At 36.5% G+C, this 18,966-nt stretch overlaps 1 protein-coding gene across 1 annotated transcript in view; it reads left to right on the plus strand.

Moving 5' to 3' along the window:
- ANXA5 (annexin A5) overlaps positions 1–18,051 on the plus strand; it is a 30,941-nt gene extending 12,890 nt beyond the window's left edge. The window contains exons 5-13 of the mRNA XM_039241609.1: positions 1,101–1,214; positions 3,043–3,133; positions 6,166–6,245; positions 6,666–6,722; positions 12,445–12,538; positions 13,882–13,977; positions 15,469–15,527; positions 15,753–15,875; positions 17,517–18,051. Coding sequence (XP_039097540.1) covers positions 1,101–1,214; positions 3,043–3,133; positions 6,166–6,245; positions 6,666–6,722; positions 12,445–12,538; positions 13,882–13,977; positions 15,469–15,527; positions 15,753–15,875; positions 17,517–17,579 — 777 coding nt within the window. The 3' untranslated portion in view covers positions 17,580–18,051. The remainder of the gene's footprint in view (positions 1–1,100; positions 1,215–3,042; positions 3,134–6,165; positions 6,246–6,665; positions 6,723–12,444; positions 12,539–13,881; positions 13,978–15,468; positions 15,528–15,752; positions 15,876–17,516) is intronic.
- Positions 18,052–18,966: the final 915 nt, after the last annotated feature.

Below are 18,966 nucleotides of genomic sequence, written 5' to 3' on the forward strand. Positions count from 1 at the left end.
TATATGATTTTAAGGTTGAACTCTATTAGTCTTTTGTTAACAGTGTTTATTCTATTCTTCTGACTTTATTATTCCTTTTCCTTTTCTAGTTTCTTAATATTAGCTGTTGGTTTGTAGTGCTCACCCAGCTTATCCTCATAATTGTTTTTCCTTGTTTGATGCAAGGAAAGTGCCAAAAGATCGCGTGGTAATAGCTGCCTCTCTCCTTCCCTGCTTCCCACCCAGGACTGTCTCATTATCTGTTTTCCAGGTGTGAGCCTGTGTTACAGTATGTTTTGTTCTGACACGGTCACAGTATCGGTTCCTTTTGGAGTGGTATTTTAATAAATGAGTTTCTAACTCATTGATTTAAATGCTCTTATTTGATTAACAATTCAAAGTAAAAACCAAATTTGTTTCTTAAATGAATTATTGCATATATGAAAAGCTTAAACACAGTTTGGTTATTCTGAAAGCTTGTGTTCATCATCTCATTGCAAAATAAATGCCAAGCAAACAAAAAAAAAGTATTCCAAATATAATTTCTAGGTGCTTATGTGCTGAGACTGAAATGAGTAAGGACTACTGCTTTTCTTTTTGTAATTATATACACAATTTCTCCAGAGTAGCAGCTGTCTCTCAGTGGTCGGGAGCATAATTGTAAACATAATTCCTTATGTATTTACATATTATTTGATATTGAGAGGAAAAGTTGTTTAGTATAGGTATGATAAGCCAGATTTTGTCATTGTAAAAATGCATTTATGATTTTGTTTTGGGAAAATTGTTTTTAAAGATACATACGTTCCTCAGAACAACATTTTAAAAATATCTCTAATTTACCTTTTAAGAATATTCATTTCTTAACTATTGGAGTTAAGAAAATCATATTGTGGGAACAAAGCCCTTGTTACGGAAGTGGCTTTGCTTTAGTGTAAGCTTTAGGTCAAATATCAAGGGTACATTATTCAAAACTATGGGGATTTGTTTAACTCATGCCTTTTTCTACTTGGAGATAGCAGCATAACTAATTCATTAGAGCAAAGGGCTATGTTTTATATTTAAGAAGAATCTCCTTAAAATTTGTTACTGTTTAACACATTTGTGTTCTCATGATTTAGGATCTTCTGGATGACCTGAAATCAGAACTGACTGGAAAATTTGAAAAATTAATTGTGGCTCTGATGAAACCTTCTCGACTTTATGATGCCTACGAACTGAAGCATGCTCTTAAGGTAAGATGATTAGTGAGAGGAGCATTCCTGTCATGAATCATGTTATTTTGTGTTGGTAATTACATTTACAATTTTTTGAGTTATTTCTGTGAGAGTTTCTTATGGGACAAAATTGTGTAGGAGGCAATACGAAGAAAAGGAGGGAGAAAATTACAAGTGCGATATTTAATCTTTTTGTATAGTTAACTCAGTAATAGTAACTATTTAAAATTTTAATATTTTTGTGGCCTTTTATATTTTATTTTCATGCCTGTTTTCTGGTTTTGAGATGTGTTTTTAAAATGTCTGACTATGAAATAATATTGTTGATCATTTTAGGTTAACAAAATAAAGCTACAGAGTGAATTTCATAAAGGAAAGATTTCTAATACCCTTTCCTTCTTTCCTGTAGTACTTCTAAATGCTAAAATAGTATAATACTAAAATAGTATAATACTAAAATAGTAGCTAGTAAACTTGTTATAATTTCATTGTAGCAAATAACTAAATGTATATTTCCTTGACTGGTGTTTGGAATATTGTGTAAATATGACTACATTAAAACATTTGTATAGATCTTTGGGGCAGGAAATAGTACAAGTAGCAGTAGATTTTGAATGGGCAAAATGAGATTTAATAGCAAGGAGATAATGTAGCACAGGGATTCTTATTTATGGAGTGGAAGGAGACGAGGGCTTACCAAGTTAGGAAGTTTTCTGTGCTTTTTCTCTTCATTTTTCTCAAGTGCTTTCTTTGGAGTAAACAAAATCTCAAGTTATTGAAAAAGGGCCTTTTTGTAGAGTACTTCTGAAATCTCAGCAGTAATTGATATACTGCCAGAGCATAAACATAGGTTTTTCAGGGCTTGATTTTTGGAAAAGAAACAGATATAAGGAGTAAGATTAAATATGCTATCTTTTAAAATTAAATTGTACTCTATTATTGCCTATGTCTTCTAATTTAGATATGACTTTTACAATCAGAAAAGGGAAACCCTACTAAAATTACAGTTGACTTTTGAACAACACTGATTTTTTATAGTACAGAATGGTTAATGAATTTTCTCTGTCTTACGATTTTAATAACATTTCTATAGCTTACTTTATTTTAAAAATATATAGTACATATAGCATAGAGAATATGTGCTAATCAACTCCTTATGTTATCAGTAAGGCTTCCAGTGAACAGTAAGCTATCAATAGTCACATTTTTGGAGAGCCAAAAGTTATACACAGATTTTGACTGGGGGAGGTCATTGACCCTAACCCCCATGTTGTTCAGGTGTCAACTGTATTTTCCAAAATTCCAGAAAGCACATTTCAATTCCTTTTGTACTAATCCAGTTCCTAATAACTAAACAATGCTACATTTATTATTTCCTTTGGTACAGAATTTACCTGTGGAAATTCCATTGAGAATTAAATTTGAGGTCAGAGAGTTTATGTTTTGAGGTACAGATTGTTTAATATAAATTTATGTAAAGTTTTCATTTTTACTATTTTGGTCTTTTTAATTTCACGTTTCATTTGCATGTTTTGCTTTTAAACTATTTGGAATGAAACTGATATGATTATGAGTTTATAGACTCTGTTATGTGTCATTTCACACACACATGCAGTAAGTATTATTTTTCATTAGACAAAAAAGGATAAAATTGTCTTTGCAGAGAAAATTAGTTTGAAATTTTTTATTTCTATAACTAATAGAACTTGTATACAAAGAAGTGAATATGATATGGATAGTTTATATGTTATGTTTATATAATTATGCAATTTGGGTAACATCTATTCTAGGAAAATAAGTTTATTTCCTCTGATTTACATATTTTCTCTATTAAATTTCCAAACAGGGAGCTGGGACAAATGAAAAAGTACTGACAGAAATTATTGCTTCAAGAACACCTGAAGAACTGAGAGCCATAAAACAAGTCTATGAAGAAGGTAAATGTTTTGACTGTTATTTCCCCTTCATCTCCACTGTCATTTTTTCATTTTTCTAAAGGGAGCACAGTTCTTCAGTTACAGGAGGCAGGCCGTACACGATTGCTAGAGGAACAGTTGCGTGAATGAATGACTGAGCGACCATTCAAGCTAGTTTTCTTCTTCAGTGAAGAAAAGACTGCTTTTTACTGTACCTGTATTTATTTTGGTACTTATGAGAATCCCCTGATGAAGATGGGAGTTTATTTTTACTTTGAGTTTGCAACTAGTGTAGAGACATACAGGTTGCTTTTCTTTTACTTTAACTTCAAGATGGATGTAGGTTTTCTTCCTGAAGAAAATTACTTTTATTTAAAAATTTTTTTTAATGTTTTATTTATTTCTAGGAGAGAGAGAGAGAGAGACAGCGTGAGCAGGGGAGGGTCAGAGAGAGAGGGAGTCACAAACTGAAACAGGCTCCAGGCTCTGAGCTGGCAGTCAGCACAGAGCCTGACGCAGGGCTCGAACCCACGAACCACGAGATCATGACCTAAGCGAAAGTCAGACGCTTAACCGACTAAGCCACCCAGGCGCCCCAGAAAATTACTTTTAAGTTAGTAGAAGTTAAGAGTTCTCTGAAAGACCCTTGTAGAATTTTGGAAAAGAAACCATGTCCAAATTGGAATTGATAAAAATGTTTGAGTAAATGTGTCATTTTAGCTAATGGTAATGCTTGGATATTCTGCATTTTAATTTTTCGCTTTGGCGTACCTTACTTTTTTGTGTGGAAAAAAAGCTGTATTTCAATCTGAAGTATATTTTGTGAATGGATCCAAGGAAATGAAATAAAAAGTAAAGGTAAAGTGTTCATGTCTCATCTCATCAGCGTTTCTGTACCAGACTCTTTGTCCTACTTGACTGAGCAGGTGCAGACTATCCAGATGGTCAGCCCAGTCAACAGACCAACTAGCTCAATGCCTTCTGCTAGGAAAATGGGTCTCAATCTAGGCATCAGTTTATTAATCTTAGGAATGACATTGTAATTCAGCAAGTCAAAACAGTGTGAAATTTATAGCAGCTAAATAGTTAACTTTCTAAAGTGTTGGATCTTTCTTTCCTGCTTCTCTTTTTATAGTTGGATAGGTCCCAGCCAGTAAGCCAGAGGGGAATACATGTATCTTAACTACAGAAAATCACCTTAGAGTTTTATTTGACATAATATTCAGAGATCTCTTTCTTGCATGTTGACACTGGTGAGTGAGCCTTTGTGTGCTGCATGACCTATGGAACGCTGTAAGAGTCTAGTAACTGTATGTATGGTCACGTATTATGCACACTAACTATGTGTCTGGTGTGTCATGAATGAACAGTGTACTGGCTGGCATGAATGACACAAAAGATAAACATAACATAGCTCCTGTCATAAGGAGTTTGCAATCTATTTAGGGGTGACATGACATAGAAAATATGCAGTTGTTAAAGGATAGTAAAACCCAGACTAAAGTCGAATACCAAAAATCTGTAATGCAAGAATTTTTTAGACCAGAGAGGTCATCGAGGCTTTTGATGTTAGAAGAGGCCCTGTGGTACAGCCACACAAGCTTTCAAGACTAGGTAGGTTTGGGGTGGTGATGAAAACATTTTTGGCATTTTGGTCACTGTCTGCAATGGCATGGAGACTGCAGTGAGAAAAGTGTATTGAGGGAATGGAAAGAACCTGACGGCCATGGAGGATATGTGCATGTCTAGTGCAGGAGATAAATTGGCTCATGCAGGCTGTTTTGTAGATGGTTTTATATGGCTGGGTTAGAAGTTTGGACTTGATTCAGAGGTATTGCACATCCCTGAATGGGACAGTGGAGTATTAAGGAGCAAAGGAAGGAGGCTAATCAGCCTCTTGATTCAAATCTGATTAGCTTTAAGTGTGAGAGGTGATTAGGCAGTTATGTCTCAACCTAGGTGGGTGGGAAGTGTGAGGGGGTTAAATCAGAGAGAGGAAAAGTATTTGAAAGGATTTGATTGTTAAACATATATAGGTTTTGTAGTAGAGGAAGGGATAAGAAGATTCTTTCAATTGTTTTGTATTTGGATAACTCATTGAATTAAACATGTAGCTCTTTTAGAGCTTTTAGACCTTTTATTTTTTAATGTTTATTTTATTTTTGAGAGAGAAAGAGAGAGATTGTGAGGGGATGGGGGGGGGTAGAGATAGAGGGAGACACAGAATCTGAAGCAAGCTCCAGGCTCTGAGCTGTCAGCACAGAGCCCGAAGCCGGGCTTGAACTCGTTTATTGTGAGATCATGACCTGAGCTGAAGTCAGACACTTAACTGACTGAGCCACCCAGGCACCCCTAGAGCTTTTAGACCTTTTAAAATAGAAGTGCCAACCTTTTAAAGTTTGTCTGCTTTCAGATAATGGTTATTTAAATGTCTTTGAGCTGCCTTCAATAGCAGCTGTTTGAAAGTTAGTGAAAAGGGCATATAGACTTTTACAGATACCAGTTCTCCCCTTTACTATGGCATTATGCTGAATAACTGGAAATAGAGGTGGGAAGGGGCATTTTTAAAAATATCACTGCTATCTTTCAGAGTTAACCTTATTTGCTGTAGAGGAAAAATATCTTATTAAGTGAAGGAATGGTCACGCCTAAAGAAAAAAACTCAGAATTTTAGAGAATAGAAGACCTTCTTTTGAAACTAATTGTGTAAAACGTTTGAAAGAAAGCAATACAAAGTTTAAAATTATGATCAATTGTATGTTGGAGGCTTTACTGTACCATCATGTGTCTGTCTACATTGGTTGAGAGCATTTCTAAATGGCTGAGTCATGGATTTAGGTTTGAACTGACAGCTTTTGGGAGACTTTAATTTTTTTTCTATCAACCACTCATGGAAGCATTAGCCTTTAGTCTTTACAGCACTCTGAGATGGAGTAGGGAACATTTATACTAATCAAGTATTTCTTTATGTCTCTTCCATTTGATTAATGGGGCAGGATGTCTTTGTTTAGTTGAAAGAAGCTCTAAATAAGTATAAAATAATTCTGTTGCAGAATATGGCTCGAGCCTGGAAGATGACGTGGTTGGGGATACATCAGGGTACTACCAGAGGATGTTGGTGGTTCTCCTTCAGGTACTGGCCGGAGACTATTTGTAGTTTGATTTAAAAATCTGAAGCGGACTGGTCTGAATCTGGTTAAATAAGGTCATTTAAAACTCTTTTAATCATTTCTGGTACTTGCTTGCCTGTGTTTGTGTTTCAGAATATCTGACCTAAACTTGTAATAGTTAGTAGCTAATTTACAGGTTTGCTTGTTTGTTTGTTTAGTGTAAGATATCACTATTCTCTTTCATTCCTAGGATTTAAAATCGATAGGGTCAGATTGGTTTTGGACACTGCTGTGTGATGAATGAAGTATTGTAGAATTGCTATCTTAAAACCATATTATTCCTAAGAGAAAGAGCTCTTTGTGTACAACCGTCAGGTGGAATCAATTTTCCTTTTGAATAAAACTACTCATGTAATTCAGTAATGTGACATTATCTCTTTTAGGCTAATAGAGACCCTGATGGTAGAATTGATGAAGCACAAGTTGAACAAGATGCTCAGGTGAGATGTGATGTGTGGTGACTTTATTATGACATATAAATGAATAAAGAATCCATGCTAATGGAAAATCATAATATATATTGTTATAGCATCTAAAATATTCTTATTTATGGGCCCTTTATAAATCATAAGACCCATGTAAGTATATTTCTCTCATTTTGCTCTGGCCAGTAATATATTTTGTCCCCAGACTGAAATGAAATAAAATGAATTACATATAAATAGTGAATTTCACACAGATATATATTTTTTTGGTGATTATGGAAATTCACAAAATAGATAATTTTACCAAAAAGCACAGGTATTATTGATTCTGCTGTCAGTGAGGAAGTAGGTGTCTTGACAGGAAAGGATAAAAAAGAAATAATAAGGTTGTTTAGTGATAAATGGTGTCTGAAATCATAGATTACAGGTTATTGTAGTATGTGGGAATTCCTCCACCTTTCTTTTGATAGAATTCTAAATAGGATTGTTCTCTTGACAGCTGCTTTTTAGTGACTTCCAAATGAAATTCTATACTCAAATGGCTTTTAAACCCCAGTATAGTCTTACTGTGGTTAATAAGTAATAAAACAAACTGATGGTAATCTGAGGGGAGGTGGGTAGGAGGATGGGTGAAATAGGTGGAGATTAAACAGTACACTTACCATGATGAGCACTGAGTAATATATAGGATTATTGAATCACTATATTGTACACCTGAAACTAATATAACACTGCATGTTAACTTTACTGGAATTAAAATAAAAAACTTATAAAAACATAAGTAATCAAATGTAGGAAATAGTGTTAGGAAATATTTGAAACACGAGACTTGAAAACTGGAAATTGGTAATAAAAGAATTATTTGCATTCCTAGAATCATATACAATAGTCCTGTCTCTCTGGTCACATGTTTCAGTATACAATTCTGATTGTTGGTCCTATACCGTTGAAAAATGAAGGGTCATATTCACTTCAAGTCACTCCAGTTGGCTTCTCTGTGAAACAGCCATTGGATGTGTAATCCCACTTTGCTAATGGGAAAGAGATGGTGTTAGTATTCTTTTGGGTGGGTTGATTTTATAATGGCTTTGGAATATTGGCATCTTTTTGTCTAGCTGAAGACAGAGGGAAAGCAAATAATATTTACTGAAGACTGTCTATGCAGTATTTGATGCTTCTCTCACTGTCCTCCATAAAATGCAAACGTGTGTCACATCCCTATATAAAACCTTAAAACATCAGTGGATCCCATGATCTTCAGAATAAAGTTCAAGCCCTAAATGTGGTTTATAAGCCTCTTTGTTATCTGTCCCTTGCTTTCTTATGCCTCCAGCCTCTCTTGATCTTTCTTTCTCTACCTCCCTCTTCCTCCACCTATTCACCTGACTATTTTTTCTGCAGGAATCAGTCTTCAGATTAGCTACTTTTCAGGTCTCCCTGCCTGACTCCTCCCAATATATGTCAGGTGCCCTTACAGGAAAGACTATAGAATCTCCAGCTTCCTGTCCCAGTCCAGCCACCTTATATTGAAGCTGCCTATTTACTTGTCTGCTTGCCCAGGGCACTCTGAGCTTTCAGTTCAGTTTGTATTCTCTGGATTTAGCATCTAGTAGGTATTTGGTATATAACTGGTGAATGGATTAGTACATAACTTTGAAGTAGAGGGGATGATTTTTCTTTTATAGATAAGGAAACTGAGGCTCAAGGATTTGAGAATCAAGCTCATGGTCCTCACTGACTAGTATTGGAGCTGGATTTGTACCTAGGCCTGTCTAACCCCCAAGCCCTTTCTCTTTCAGCTAGATGACAGTCTGTATTCTTGCCTGCTAATTCCTCTCCCCTGGTTCCTGTACCATGTAAAAGGCTTATTAAATATAGATTTGAAGCACAGGTCTAGCTTAACTCTGCATTGTTAGAAAAAGAAAATTTGGCTCCTTGAGGAGAAAGTTCTAGGTCAGCCCTTCAAACCAGTACTCCCAACTATGAGAGATGACCTTATTGCTTTCCAAGTATTATTTGTGGGCTTTGTAGGAAACAATGTGATTCTCATACACCTACTCTGAAGAGTAGGAATTCTAGATGCTTTTTGGTGGTCAGCGGTGGAAGAAGCCAACTCTAGTGGTCTCAGATGACTGCAGTGGGTCCTACATTAGCATGCATTGGGCTGGTTTCCCAGCACAATTGGTGATGTAATGAGAGCATTGCTGCAGTGTGAGACTAGTGAGTAGAAACAGTGTGTTTTTACCTCATATTCATTGATTTTTCTCCTCAGGGCACTCAGTGTATAGCATTGCTTCTTGGACTTTTAAGTGCATGTGAATCACCTGGGGATGTCCTTAAAACTGCAGATTCTGACTCAGTAGGTCTGGGTGGAGCCTGGGATTCTGTATTTCTAACAAGCTCTCAGATTATACCTTTGTGGTCCTGGGGCCACATTTTGAGTGCCAGGTCTATATAGGTGTCACTTACCTGCTGTGCAGAGGATATGAACATTCAGAACCGTGAAGGGGAAACTTTATATCTGAAAACCATCTTACGAAGTTACCTTAGAATATCCCTTAAATAGAATCCAGGTTTTCTTTACCCTTTTGGTGATTAAGAACAACAGAACATGTTACATTGGCCATTAGTCTTTGAGTCTTTTTTTTGTTTTGTTTTTGTTTATTGAGAGAGAGAGAGAGAGAGAGCATGGGAGGGTAAAAGAAAGGAGGAGAGACAATCCTAAGCAGGCTCCATGCCGTCAGCACAGAGCCTGATGCAAGGCTCAGTCAAGAATGATGAGATCACGACCTGACCCAAAATCAAGGGTCTGATGCTTACCCAGCTGAACTACGCAGGCACCCCAGTTTTTTTATTTTTTAAAAGGTATTATTATTAGTTAATTCAGACTGTTAAAAATAATTATCCTTTTACCATTATGAAAAGAAACACACCTAATTCTTGTAGCAAGGGTAGCTGGACTGTTCTTATTAATGGGAATTTAAGATTCCTTAATTGAGAGTAAGCTGAGACAACCACAGGGCCTTTGGCCTTTTATAAGCTTTTTTCTCTACTGATACCTGGCATTAAGAGAATTCCTTTCTTTTTCCAGGAATTTGATAAGCCAGTGAGTCATTCACCTGGGAAATTAACATTTTGTAGATAATCCACTTTACTTTGTTATATTTTTAATGTGTTAAACTGATTTTACTTCCTCCCCCCGTCCAAATTCTTGGTTTATGTTCATGGAGAGAAAGCTGAGCAGTTAGGTGAAGTGGGGGAGGAGAAGGGAAAGAGAAGGAGTCAGTGTTTACCAAGTACCTGCTTTTGATTACCTGATACTGTTTAATGCATTCATTATCTAAGTTACATAATCTGCATTAATGCCTCTCTAGAAATATTATTCCTACTCTGTAGGTGAAGACACTGAGACTCAAGAAGAGATTAAGTAACTCATCTAAGATCTCACAGATAAGGACAAGGACCAGGTCTTTTTGACTCCAAAACCTCTACTTTGCACTGAACCAGAGGTTGTCAAACTGAGCTAAACTGTAAAGCCCACTCTGAGGGAGGAGGGGAGGATGAGGAGGTTGTGAGGGTCCCTCATCCAGAGCAGCTCCATGGATATTCACCATCCTCATTTAGAAGAAAAGACTCTTACATTCAAGCAAGACAAAACCAAAACTTAAAAATCAGTATTCCATATGAAGTTTATCATTACTGCATGTGATTTATTTAGTAATTTTAGAATACATATTGATCTAAAACATAATTCTCTTAAGAAAATTATGAGACTCTAGGTTTTAGAAAATTATTTTTAATGTTTATTCATTTTTGAGAGAGAGAAAGAGAGAAGGGGAGGAGCAGAGGAGAGAGGGGCACACAGAATCCGAAGCAGGCTCCGGGCTCTGAGCTGTCAGCACAGAGCCTGATGCAGGGCTTGAATTCACAATCCATGAGGTCATGACCTGAGCCAGTCAGACACTTAACCGAGTGAGCCACGCAGGTGCCCCAAGAGATTCTAGTTTAAAATAGCAAAATGGCTATTTTAATAATAATTAATAATTTGCAGCAAATTATTTCCATTTTAACAGGCTTAAGTCTCCTATACCTAGTAGAGAAAATTTCTAGCATATCGAATACTTGTTCAGAAAGGAGTACTTCAGTAATGCTTCCAGGATTATATAGAATATACCCGTCTGTTTTAGGTGTCAGTGTGTATGTATATCTTATCTATGTGTAGAAAACATTTTAAAGGTAGTAACTAATGTCTTTAGGATGTTGGCATTCATGGTAATTTTTTTCTTATGTTTTTTTCTTTTGTTTTATAAAATTTCTCAGCGAACATGTGTTATTTTTGTAATTAGATATAAGAGTTATTTTAAGACAAGTCTATAATACCATGATGTAGTTCTAAAGTTTAGATACTTGCACAACTTTCATTGTAACTCTTTTCAGTTTTGAAGAACATACTCACATGACCAGAGTTGGTATTATTTATTTTTATAATTAAAATAAATCCTTTTCAAAATTGAGTGTAAAGATTGTGACTCATTTTTCAAAATTCCCTGGAAATATAACAAAAAATAGATCTGTCTCATCATAATCTACATTCTTAAACACACTATGATCAAAATTTCTTCATCTAAACACATGCTATGATCACATCACCTTCTGTCCTTATGTGGTTTGCCACTTGTGAGCATAAAGGCAGCTCCTAGTAGTAGGCATAGCAAATTGCATTTGTCTTGGCTTAATAGGTAGACTTACCTGGAAATGAATAAAAAGGGTAGTATAGACATTTTAAAGGTTGATTCACTGGGTTTTAATAAATTATCCACATCTTAATAAGTGGAATAAAGTTTAATGATGATATTTATATATAATTTTATTTTTTTAGCAATTATATGAATACTAAAAAACATGTATTCTCCATTTAAGAGGTAAACCAGGACACTCAAACAACAAGTCATGTTGTATATGTTAATTGTCAACAAGTATATGTTAATTGCTTGCCGTATGCCAGGCATTGTGGTACACCTACAACCTTTTAAAAAAATCATTGTGATCTTTTATTTTTATTTAATTTTAATGTATGTTTATTTATTTTTTGAGAAAGAGAGAGCTAGAGAATCCCAAGCAGGCCTCATGCTTTCAGTGCAGAGCCGGACATGGGGCTTGAACTCACGAATGATGAGATCATGACGAAATCAAGAGTCAGACGCTTAACTGACTGAGCCACTGCCATGGGGGCGCCCCCATTGTGATCTTTTAGAAATGTGAAAACTCTTTGTAGTTAGTTTTGGTTAAACTGCAGCTAAAAAGAGAAAATAATGGAGTTTACTTTTTATCATGTGTTCCTGAACAGCTGCCGAGTAAGCAAAACAGAAAATGTAGACAGTTTAGCTCCTAGTTAAATTCTTTCCCAGTCTGTAGGTGGATGTGTCAGGAGCGAGGTGATCACAAATTTCTGCCAACCACACCATTGCCCCTGAAAGACTGGCATTATGGTAGACATTTTGGGAACGATTAACCTTGCCCCATTGTTGTGCTTGATTGCTTTGAGTCCTTAATCTGTGGCACAGTTCAGTGGCAAGCTCCAAAATAGCTCCATACTCACCTCATTGAATTTAGGAAACAGAAAAGTATACAATGGTGAATCAGGCGCATTAAGGTACAGGGAGTAAAACAGGTATGATTCAGAACCTGGAAATGACATGGAGGAACGATATACTAATTGAGGTTGAAATTTTCACAGGCTTTGTTTCAAGCTGGAGAACTGAAATGGGGGACAGATGAAGAGAAGTTCATCACCATCTTTGGAACACGAAGTGTGTCTCATTTGAGAAGGGGTGAGTGAAAAAATGTGTATGGTACAGGTGCTTTGGTTAATTTTGAAAGCCAGTGTACCAAAATATATACTATATAACAGGCACTTACTCAGTGAATCAGTTTTCTTATTTCTTCCTTTTGGTAACCATGAAAAATCTCATCATTCTCTTTGTAGCTATTGTAGTGTTTACAGAACTAGAGATCCTTAGTAGCCCCCTTTGCACCCATCAGAGGTTGACAAGGGAGCTAGGCCTCTAGATCGTTACTCTCACAGTCATGAATCACAGAGCCGTGGCTCACTTCAGGTATTTCCCCCTAAGTAGAGGTACGCACGACCTCAGCTCTAGACATTCATTCGTTCTTGTGGTGTCAGGTGGGAAAAAGTTCAGTGGCAAGTGACAGGAGACCTTACTAGGGCTTTAAAAATTGGCTCTTCTGTAGGTAGCATTCCTTGGCTCATTTGGCAGGACCTGGGCTCTTTTTGTTTTTCTGCACCACTGTCCTTGGTATTTTGGGGTTTTCTTTCTCATGCTCTGTACCTCACTCACAGGATGGCTACTGAAGTTCCAAATTTATCAATGACTTTAATAGCAAGAAGAAAGGGACAAATTAATCATATCTGTTTATCACTTTTTTTAATACTTTTTTTTCAGTGTTTATTACTATTGAGAGATAGAGCATGAGCAGGGGAAGGGCAGAGAGAGAAGGGACTGAGGATCTGAAGCGGGCTCTGTGCTGATAGCACAGGGCTCGAACTCCTGAACCATGAGATCATGACCTGTGTCAAATTTGGATGCTTAACCAACTGAGCCATCCAGGCACCAGTATTTATCACTTTTTAAAAAGTTTACTTTTAATTTCTTTTATGTGTTTATTTTATTTTTGTAAGAGAGAGAGACGGAGTATGAGCAGGGGAGGGGTATGGGGAGAGGGAGACACAGAATCTGAAGCAAGCTCCAGGCTCTGAGCTGTCAGCACAGAGCCCGATGTGGGGCTCGAACTCACAGATTGTGAAATCATGACCTGAGCCGAAGTCAGACACTTAACTGACTGAGCCAGCCAGATGCCCCTGTTTATCACTTTTTAATAAGGAAAGGAAGATTTCTCAGAATCCTCTCCAGCAGATTTACCTTTGGTCTCATTGGTTATAACTCATAAGTAGAGGTCAGGAAATCAGTGAACAAAGAATATACTTCATTGTTTAGGGCTTGTCATATTGAGGCTCTACAACAAAGTCAGAGTTCTGTCAGCAAAGAAAAAGGGGAGATTTGTGTTCAGTAGGACAATACCTGGTTAGAGTAAATGTCATCTTTCCTTGCAGAATGATCCTTACATGATTAAGAAATTATTTTCCTTTTTATAGTGTTTGATAAATACATGACTATATCAGGATTTCAAATTGAGGAAACCATTGACCGAGAGACTTCTGGTAATTTGGAGCAATTACTCCTTGCTGTTGGTAAGTAGTTTTACAATGTATATAAAATTTATGGTGTTAAGAGCTAAAGCATTTCATTCAGTTGAAGATGTATCTGAAAATAACCATTTCTTTTTTTATTAAAAGAAGGGCTTGTGATATTTGGGTGAAGCAAACTCCTCAATTTCCATTTCAAAGTCTGTTTTGATGTTGGAAAAGAATTAATCTGGTTAGTTCATCTAATCCCGTGCAAATACTGAAACAATTGTTTAAAAGTCGTTTTGAAGCTGCATTAAAAATACTACTATTTTATTATGAATCTGAAGCATGGGCAGTATCTCAGAGGCTTGTAAATATTTTGGATACTTGTGGAATTATAGTATTCTTTTTGAATGCTGTCCTCACAGCTTTGAGGCTGACTGAAGAATTGGCAGCTGAGTTAGAAAAAATATCTTTTGTATGATGGAAGATATATAATAATGATTGTTTACAGATTAATTTGGAAATTTGTTTCAGCTAAATATTCAGAATGATCTGGAAAAATTGGAGAACTGAGTTTGTGCAGTTTATGATAGTAGTATATACTCTCCAAACCCGAAGAATCTAGTTTGTGAGTTCCCAGTGGCCCTAGTTTTCATATGGGTTTGGGGTGAACCTGTGTGCTGGTTGTTCTGAGTATTTGGCATTGAGCTCGAGTTTTGTGTTGTCTTCTGGAGAGTAAGCTAACAATGTTCATGAACCACCAGTAGTGGTAGCGTTTGATCTGACTTCCACAGTTAATGAATTTTACTAGAAAACTTTTAGACAGTCCCTTCCTAATTACAATACACTTAAAATAATGACATTTTTAGTTACTGGTGGCTGTTTTGTTTAAGCATTGGAAAAGAGAGAATAACTCCACCACCCCCAATTCATGGATTGTTACTTCTGTATATTAAGGAATTTTTATATGGATAGTTTATGAAGCTGAGCCAACTGAGATCTGAGCAGCCCTGACACAGAGTAGATACATACATGTTCAGGGAAGATACTCTTTTTCTCTTATCAGTTTATCTGGGTGTTTCTACTGAATTAGATAAGTCTCATGCTGCTCTATGTAAATCATAGATATTAAATATGGAGAGAATACCTTGTGTTATTTGCTTGAATGTGTTGGATTGAAAGCTTCTAGAATGTTTGTATAATTTATTGAAGATGAAGAAAGTTGTGGTGTAACAGCCCAGGCCACCCAAACTGCGATAGCAGAAATGTGCTCATAGAACAAAGGGCAGTTGAAAAACTCACATGCCTTGTCCTACATACCTTTTTATGTAGAACTCAGAACTTTAAGGAAATCCCAATCCTCCAATTTCTAAGAAAATACTTGGTGAATAAGGAGATCAGATCAGTTTGCAAATGAGGAGTTTTTCAGCCTAGTAGTTACTTTTGTATTTGTAAATAAGTAGAGCAATAAGCATGAAGCAACTTTTGATTTTTAATTACTTCTTTTGCTATCAGAATAGCGTCTGACTGTTGTATTATTTATTTTCTTAGTGAAATCTATTCGAAGCATACCTGCCTATCTTGCAGAAACCCTCTACTATGCTATGAAGGTAAGTGCATACCGTGAATCTTTTATCTAATTAATTTATCTCTTTAGTTATATTTGTGTATTATTATGATTGAAATGATAGACTATGGGTTTTTTTGTTGTTGTTGTTCTCCTTAAAACATACTACCAGATTGTTTTACTTTATTGATTCATCCTAACGCAGGGGAGTTTGATGCCATATTTGACATTTTTAAAAAATGTGCTTCTCTTTCTTTCCTTTTTAAAGGGAGCTGGGACAGATGATCATACCCTCATCAGAGTCATGGTGTCCAGGAGCGAGATTGATTTGTTTAACATTAGGAAGGAGTTCAGGAAGAATTTTGCCACCTCTCTTTATTCCATGATTAAGGTAATAGAATCTTTCTTTAAATTATCTGGAGAAATCCAGAGCAGACCAATAGATAGCATGTAAGACATGGATGAGAGAACCCAGTTCTTGCTGAAGTTTCCAATTTTAGTCATGTGATTAGAGCTATGACTTCTAAAACTTGGCATAATGTTTCCTAAAGTATGGATGATGGCTCCCAAGTGAAAGATTGGCTCTTGGAAACGTTAGAGGCTTTTGTGAGCCTAGAAGCATTATTTAGTAGTGGTGAGAGATGACCCAACAAACCCAACCTCTGTCCCTGATGATAATGTGTTTGTTCTTTCTCTCTTTTATCAGTTCCGGCTGTCTTTATTCATTCCTCCTTCCTCCCATATCAGACTTTCCTTTTTTTATTGTCTGTTACCAGCTTGTCTATGGTGTTCGTTCATAGTTCAGGAAAGAACCAACCAGGTTATATGAGAAATAAGTAGAGTTTAGGTATTACTATCATTTTTATCCTTTTAAAAGCAAGGGAGACTGTGGCCTATATTTAAATGTGGCTTAAGACCTTTTGACTTTCTTTTCTCTCTCTTTTTCTTTCCCTCTTTTCACTTTTTCTTTCTTTTGATAAAGGGGAAAGTGGGCCGTATGCAAAGCAGTATCTCAACTGAGCAAGCTTTGAACTTTGTGTGCGTGTGTGTGTGTGTATGGTATGGATGGCTTGAAGGGCACTGGAGAGTTCTCACTTGCATGCACTCTGAGTTTGAAACACTAATTTATCCTACATATCTGTATATGAGATAAGCAGAGGTCAAGCTTACCTGCTTCTGTCTTTGAAGCAAAAACATAATAGCCAGATAGCCCCCAGATTGCCTCCCTTAGCCAGGTACATGGTAAATGTTAGAAACTTAGAAGTTTAGGGGTGTCGGAGTGGCTCAGTCATTTAAGCCTCTGACTTCAGCTCTCATCATGATCTTGCAGTCCGTGAGTTTGAGCCCCGCATCCGGCTCTGTGCTGACAGCTCAGAGCCTGGAGTCTGCTTGGCATTCTGTGTTTCCCTCTCTCTGCCCCTCTCCCACTCATACTCTCTCTCGAAAAAAAATAAACATTTTTTTTAGAAAGGAAAAAACCCAGGCGCCTGGGTGGCTTAGTCGGTTAATCGTCTGACTTTCGCTTAGGTCATGATCTCGCGGTTCGTGGGTTCGAGCCCCGCGTCGGGCTCTGTGCTGACAGCCAGCTCAGAGCCTGGAGCCTGTTTCAGTCTGTGACTCCCTGTCTCTCTGACCCTCCCCTGCTCACGCTGTCTCTCTCTCTCTCTCTCCTAGAAATAAATAAAACATTTTTAAAAAAAAAGGAAAAAACCCTAGAAGTTAAGAAAGCTTGATTTGAATATCATTGTAAAATCTTTCTTGTTCTTTGTGTCGCTAGAGTGAAGAAGAGCGTACTTCATTGTCTTAGAGCTGTGCCTTGAAGGGGTAAAATTAGAAAGTTAAAAGTGTGTTACATCAGTAGGACACTTCTTGGATAACATTCCTGATGTGAAAGTCACAAACATAGAGATTATCCACTTGGGAAAAAAGTCATATGAATAAAACTGTTTGCCAGACATCTATTTTTTTTTTTTTTTTACTTTCTGCAGCTTCTGTGACTCATGATGCTTAACAGAGTACATTTGGGTTTCAGGGTGATACGTCTGGGGACTATAAGAAAGCCCTCTTGCTGTTGTGTGGAGGAGAAGATGACTGAGGTACCAACTGGAGAGAGACCCCTGTGCCGTGCCTCCCACTGCCACCACGACCTTCCTTTACATCTCGCTGCACTTTCTGTATGCCAGTGCTTGACACATTGCCTCATTCATACTAGCATGCTAATGACCAAAACATACATGTTGCAGAAGAAAAATAGAGGTGCTTCTTTCTGATATTCAGTTAAGATCTTTCTCTCTGTTTATTGTAGTACTGTAAGGTACTTATGTTACTAAAGTCTAAAGTCTGGATCATTTATATTTTCTTTTTAAGTATGAGACTGCTTTTAGCCTTTTTTAAAAACTTCATTTATATTAAATTGATAACTGTATTTCCTTCATTGGAACTTTAGCCTTGAAATTATGAACACCTGGAAACGTTATTAATCAAGTTTGCTACTAAATTAAACCTGAAAAATTATGGTGGTTGCATTCAAAAGATTAATGAAAAATAAACATTTCCTCCCTCCTGAATTATGTGTATGTGTTCAGAAAAAGTTTTTAAAAATCATTTTTATTTGAGTATGGTTGGTACAATGTCATGTTAGTTTCAGGTGTACGACGTGGTGATTCAGCAACTCTATATGTCATGCTGTGCTCACCACACACGAAGCTACCACTGTTACCATAGAACACTGTTATAGTATCAATGACTATATTCCCTATGCTCTGCCTTTTATGCGTCTAACGTATTCATTCTGTCACTGGAAGTCTGTATCTCCCTCTCCCTTCACCCATTTGCCCATCCTTCTATCCTCCTTTCTGGTAACCATCTGTTTGCACTCTGTACTTTTTTTCAAGCTAGTCATTGACAGTGGTATCTACTGACAGCTGAGTTTGCAGTTAACTTTTGGGTGATAAATGTGAACTGCAGCTGTATCCCTCTGCGTGTTGGAATGAGGGAGAGGTTAAAGGGGTCTCTGATGGATTTGTAGCATATCTATTTGGGCATCAGTTAAGGTGATGCTTATGATGCTAGTTGCTTAGTAGAAAAGCTATTTTAAAACAGCCTAAAAATTTAAAAAATAAATAAAACAACCTAAAAATTCAGAGCACTAATTTGCTTTTTCTTATTATTAACTTGTTTTTCCTATTTTCATCTGCTACCTTCTTTGTCATAAAAAAGCAGGCAATATCTATTAGAAGCAATTTCTTTCTTCTAATATTTACCTTTCAATTTTCTGCTTTCAAACTGCTTCTTGAATTGGTGTCAGTTTCCTTTTTGCGATGACACCCTTAGATAAGCATTTTTTAAAAGCATGTGATTGCTAGTAATAAGACATTTTTATAAGTGGATTGCTCTCCTTTTGAAAATTTTTAAGTAGTAGTTTGTTCTTGTTTACAACCTTGGCTGCTAATCAGAATAACCATGGAGCCTTAAAAATTATA

This window comes from Hyaena hyaena, unplaced genomic scaffold, assembly GCF_003009895.1.
Source record: "Hyaena hyaena isolate Hyena2069 unplaced genomic scaffold, ASM300989v1 scaffold_198, whole genome shotgun sequence".
NCBI classification, from domain to species: Eukaryota; Metazoa; Chordata; class Mammalia; order Carnivora; family Hyaenidae; genus Hyaena; species Hyaena hyaena.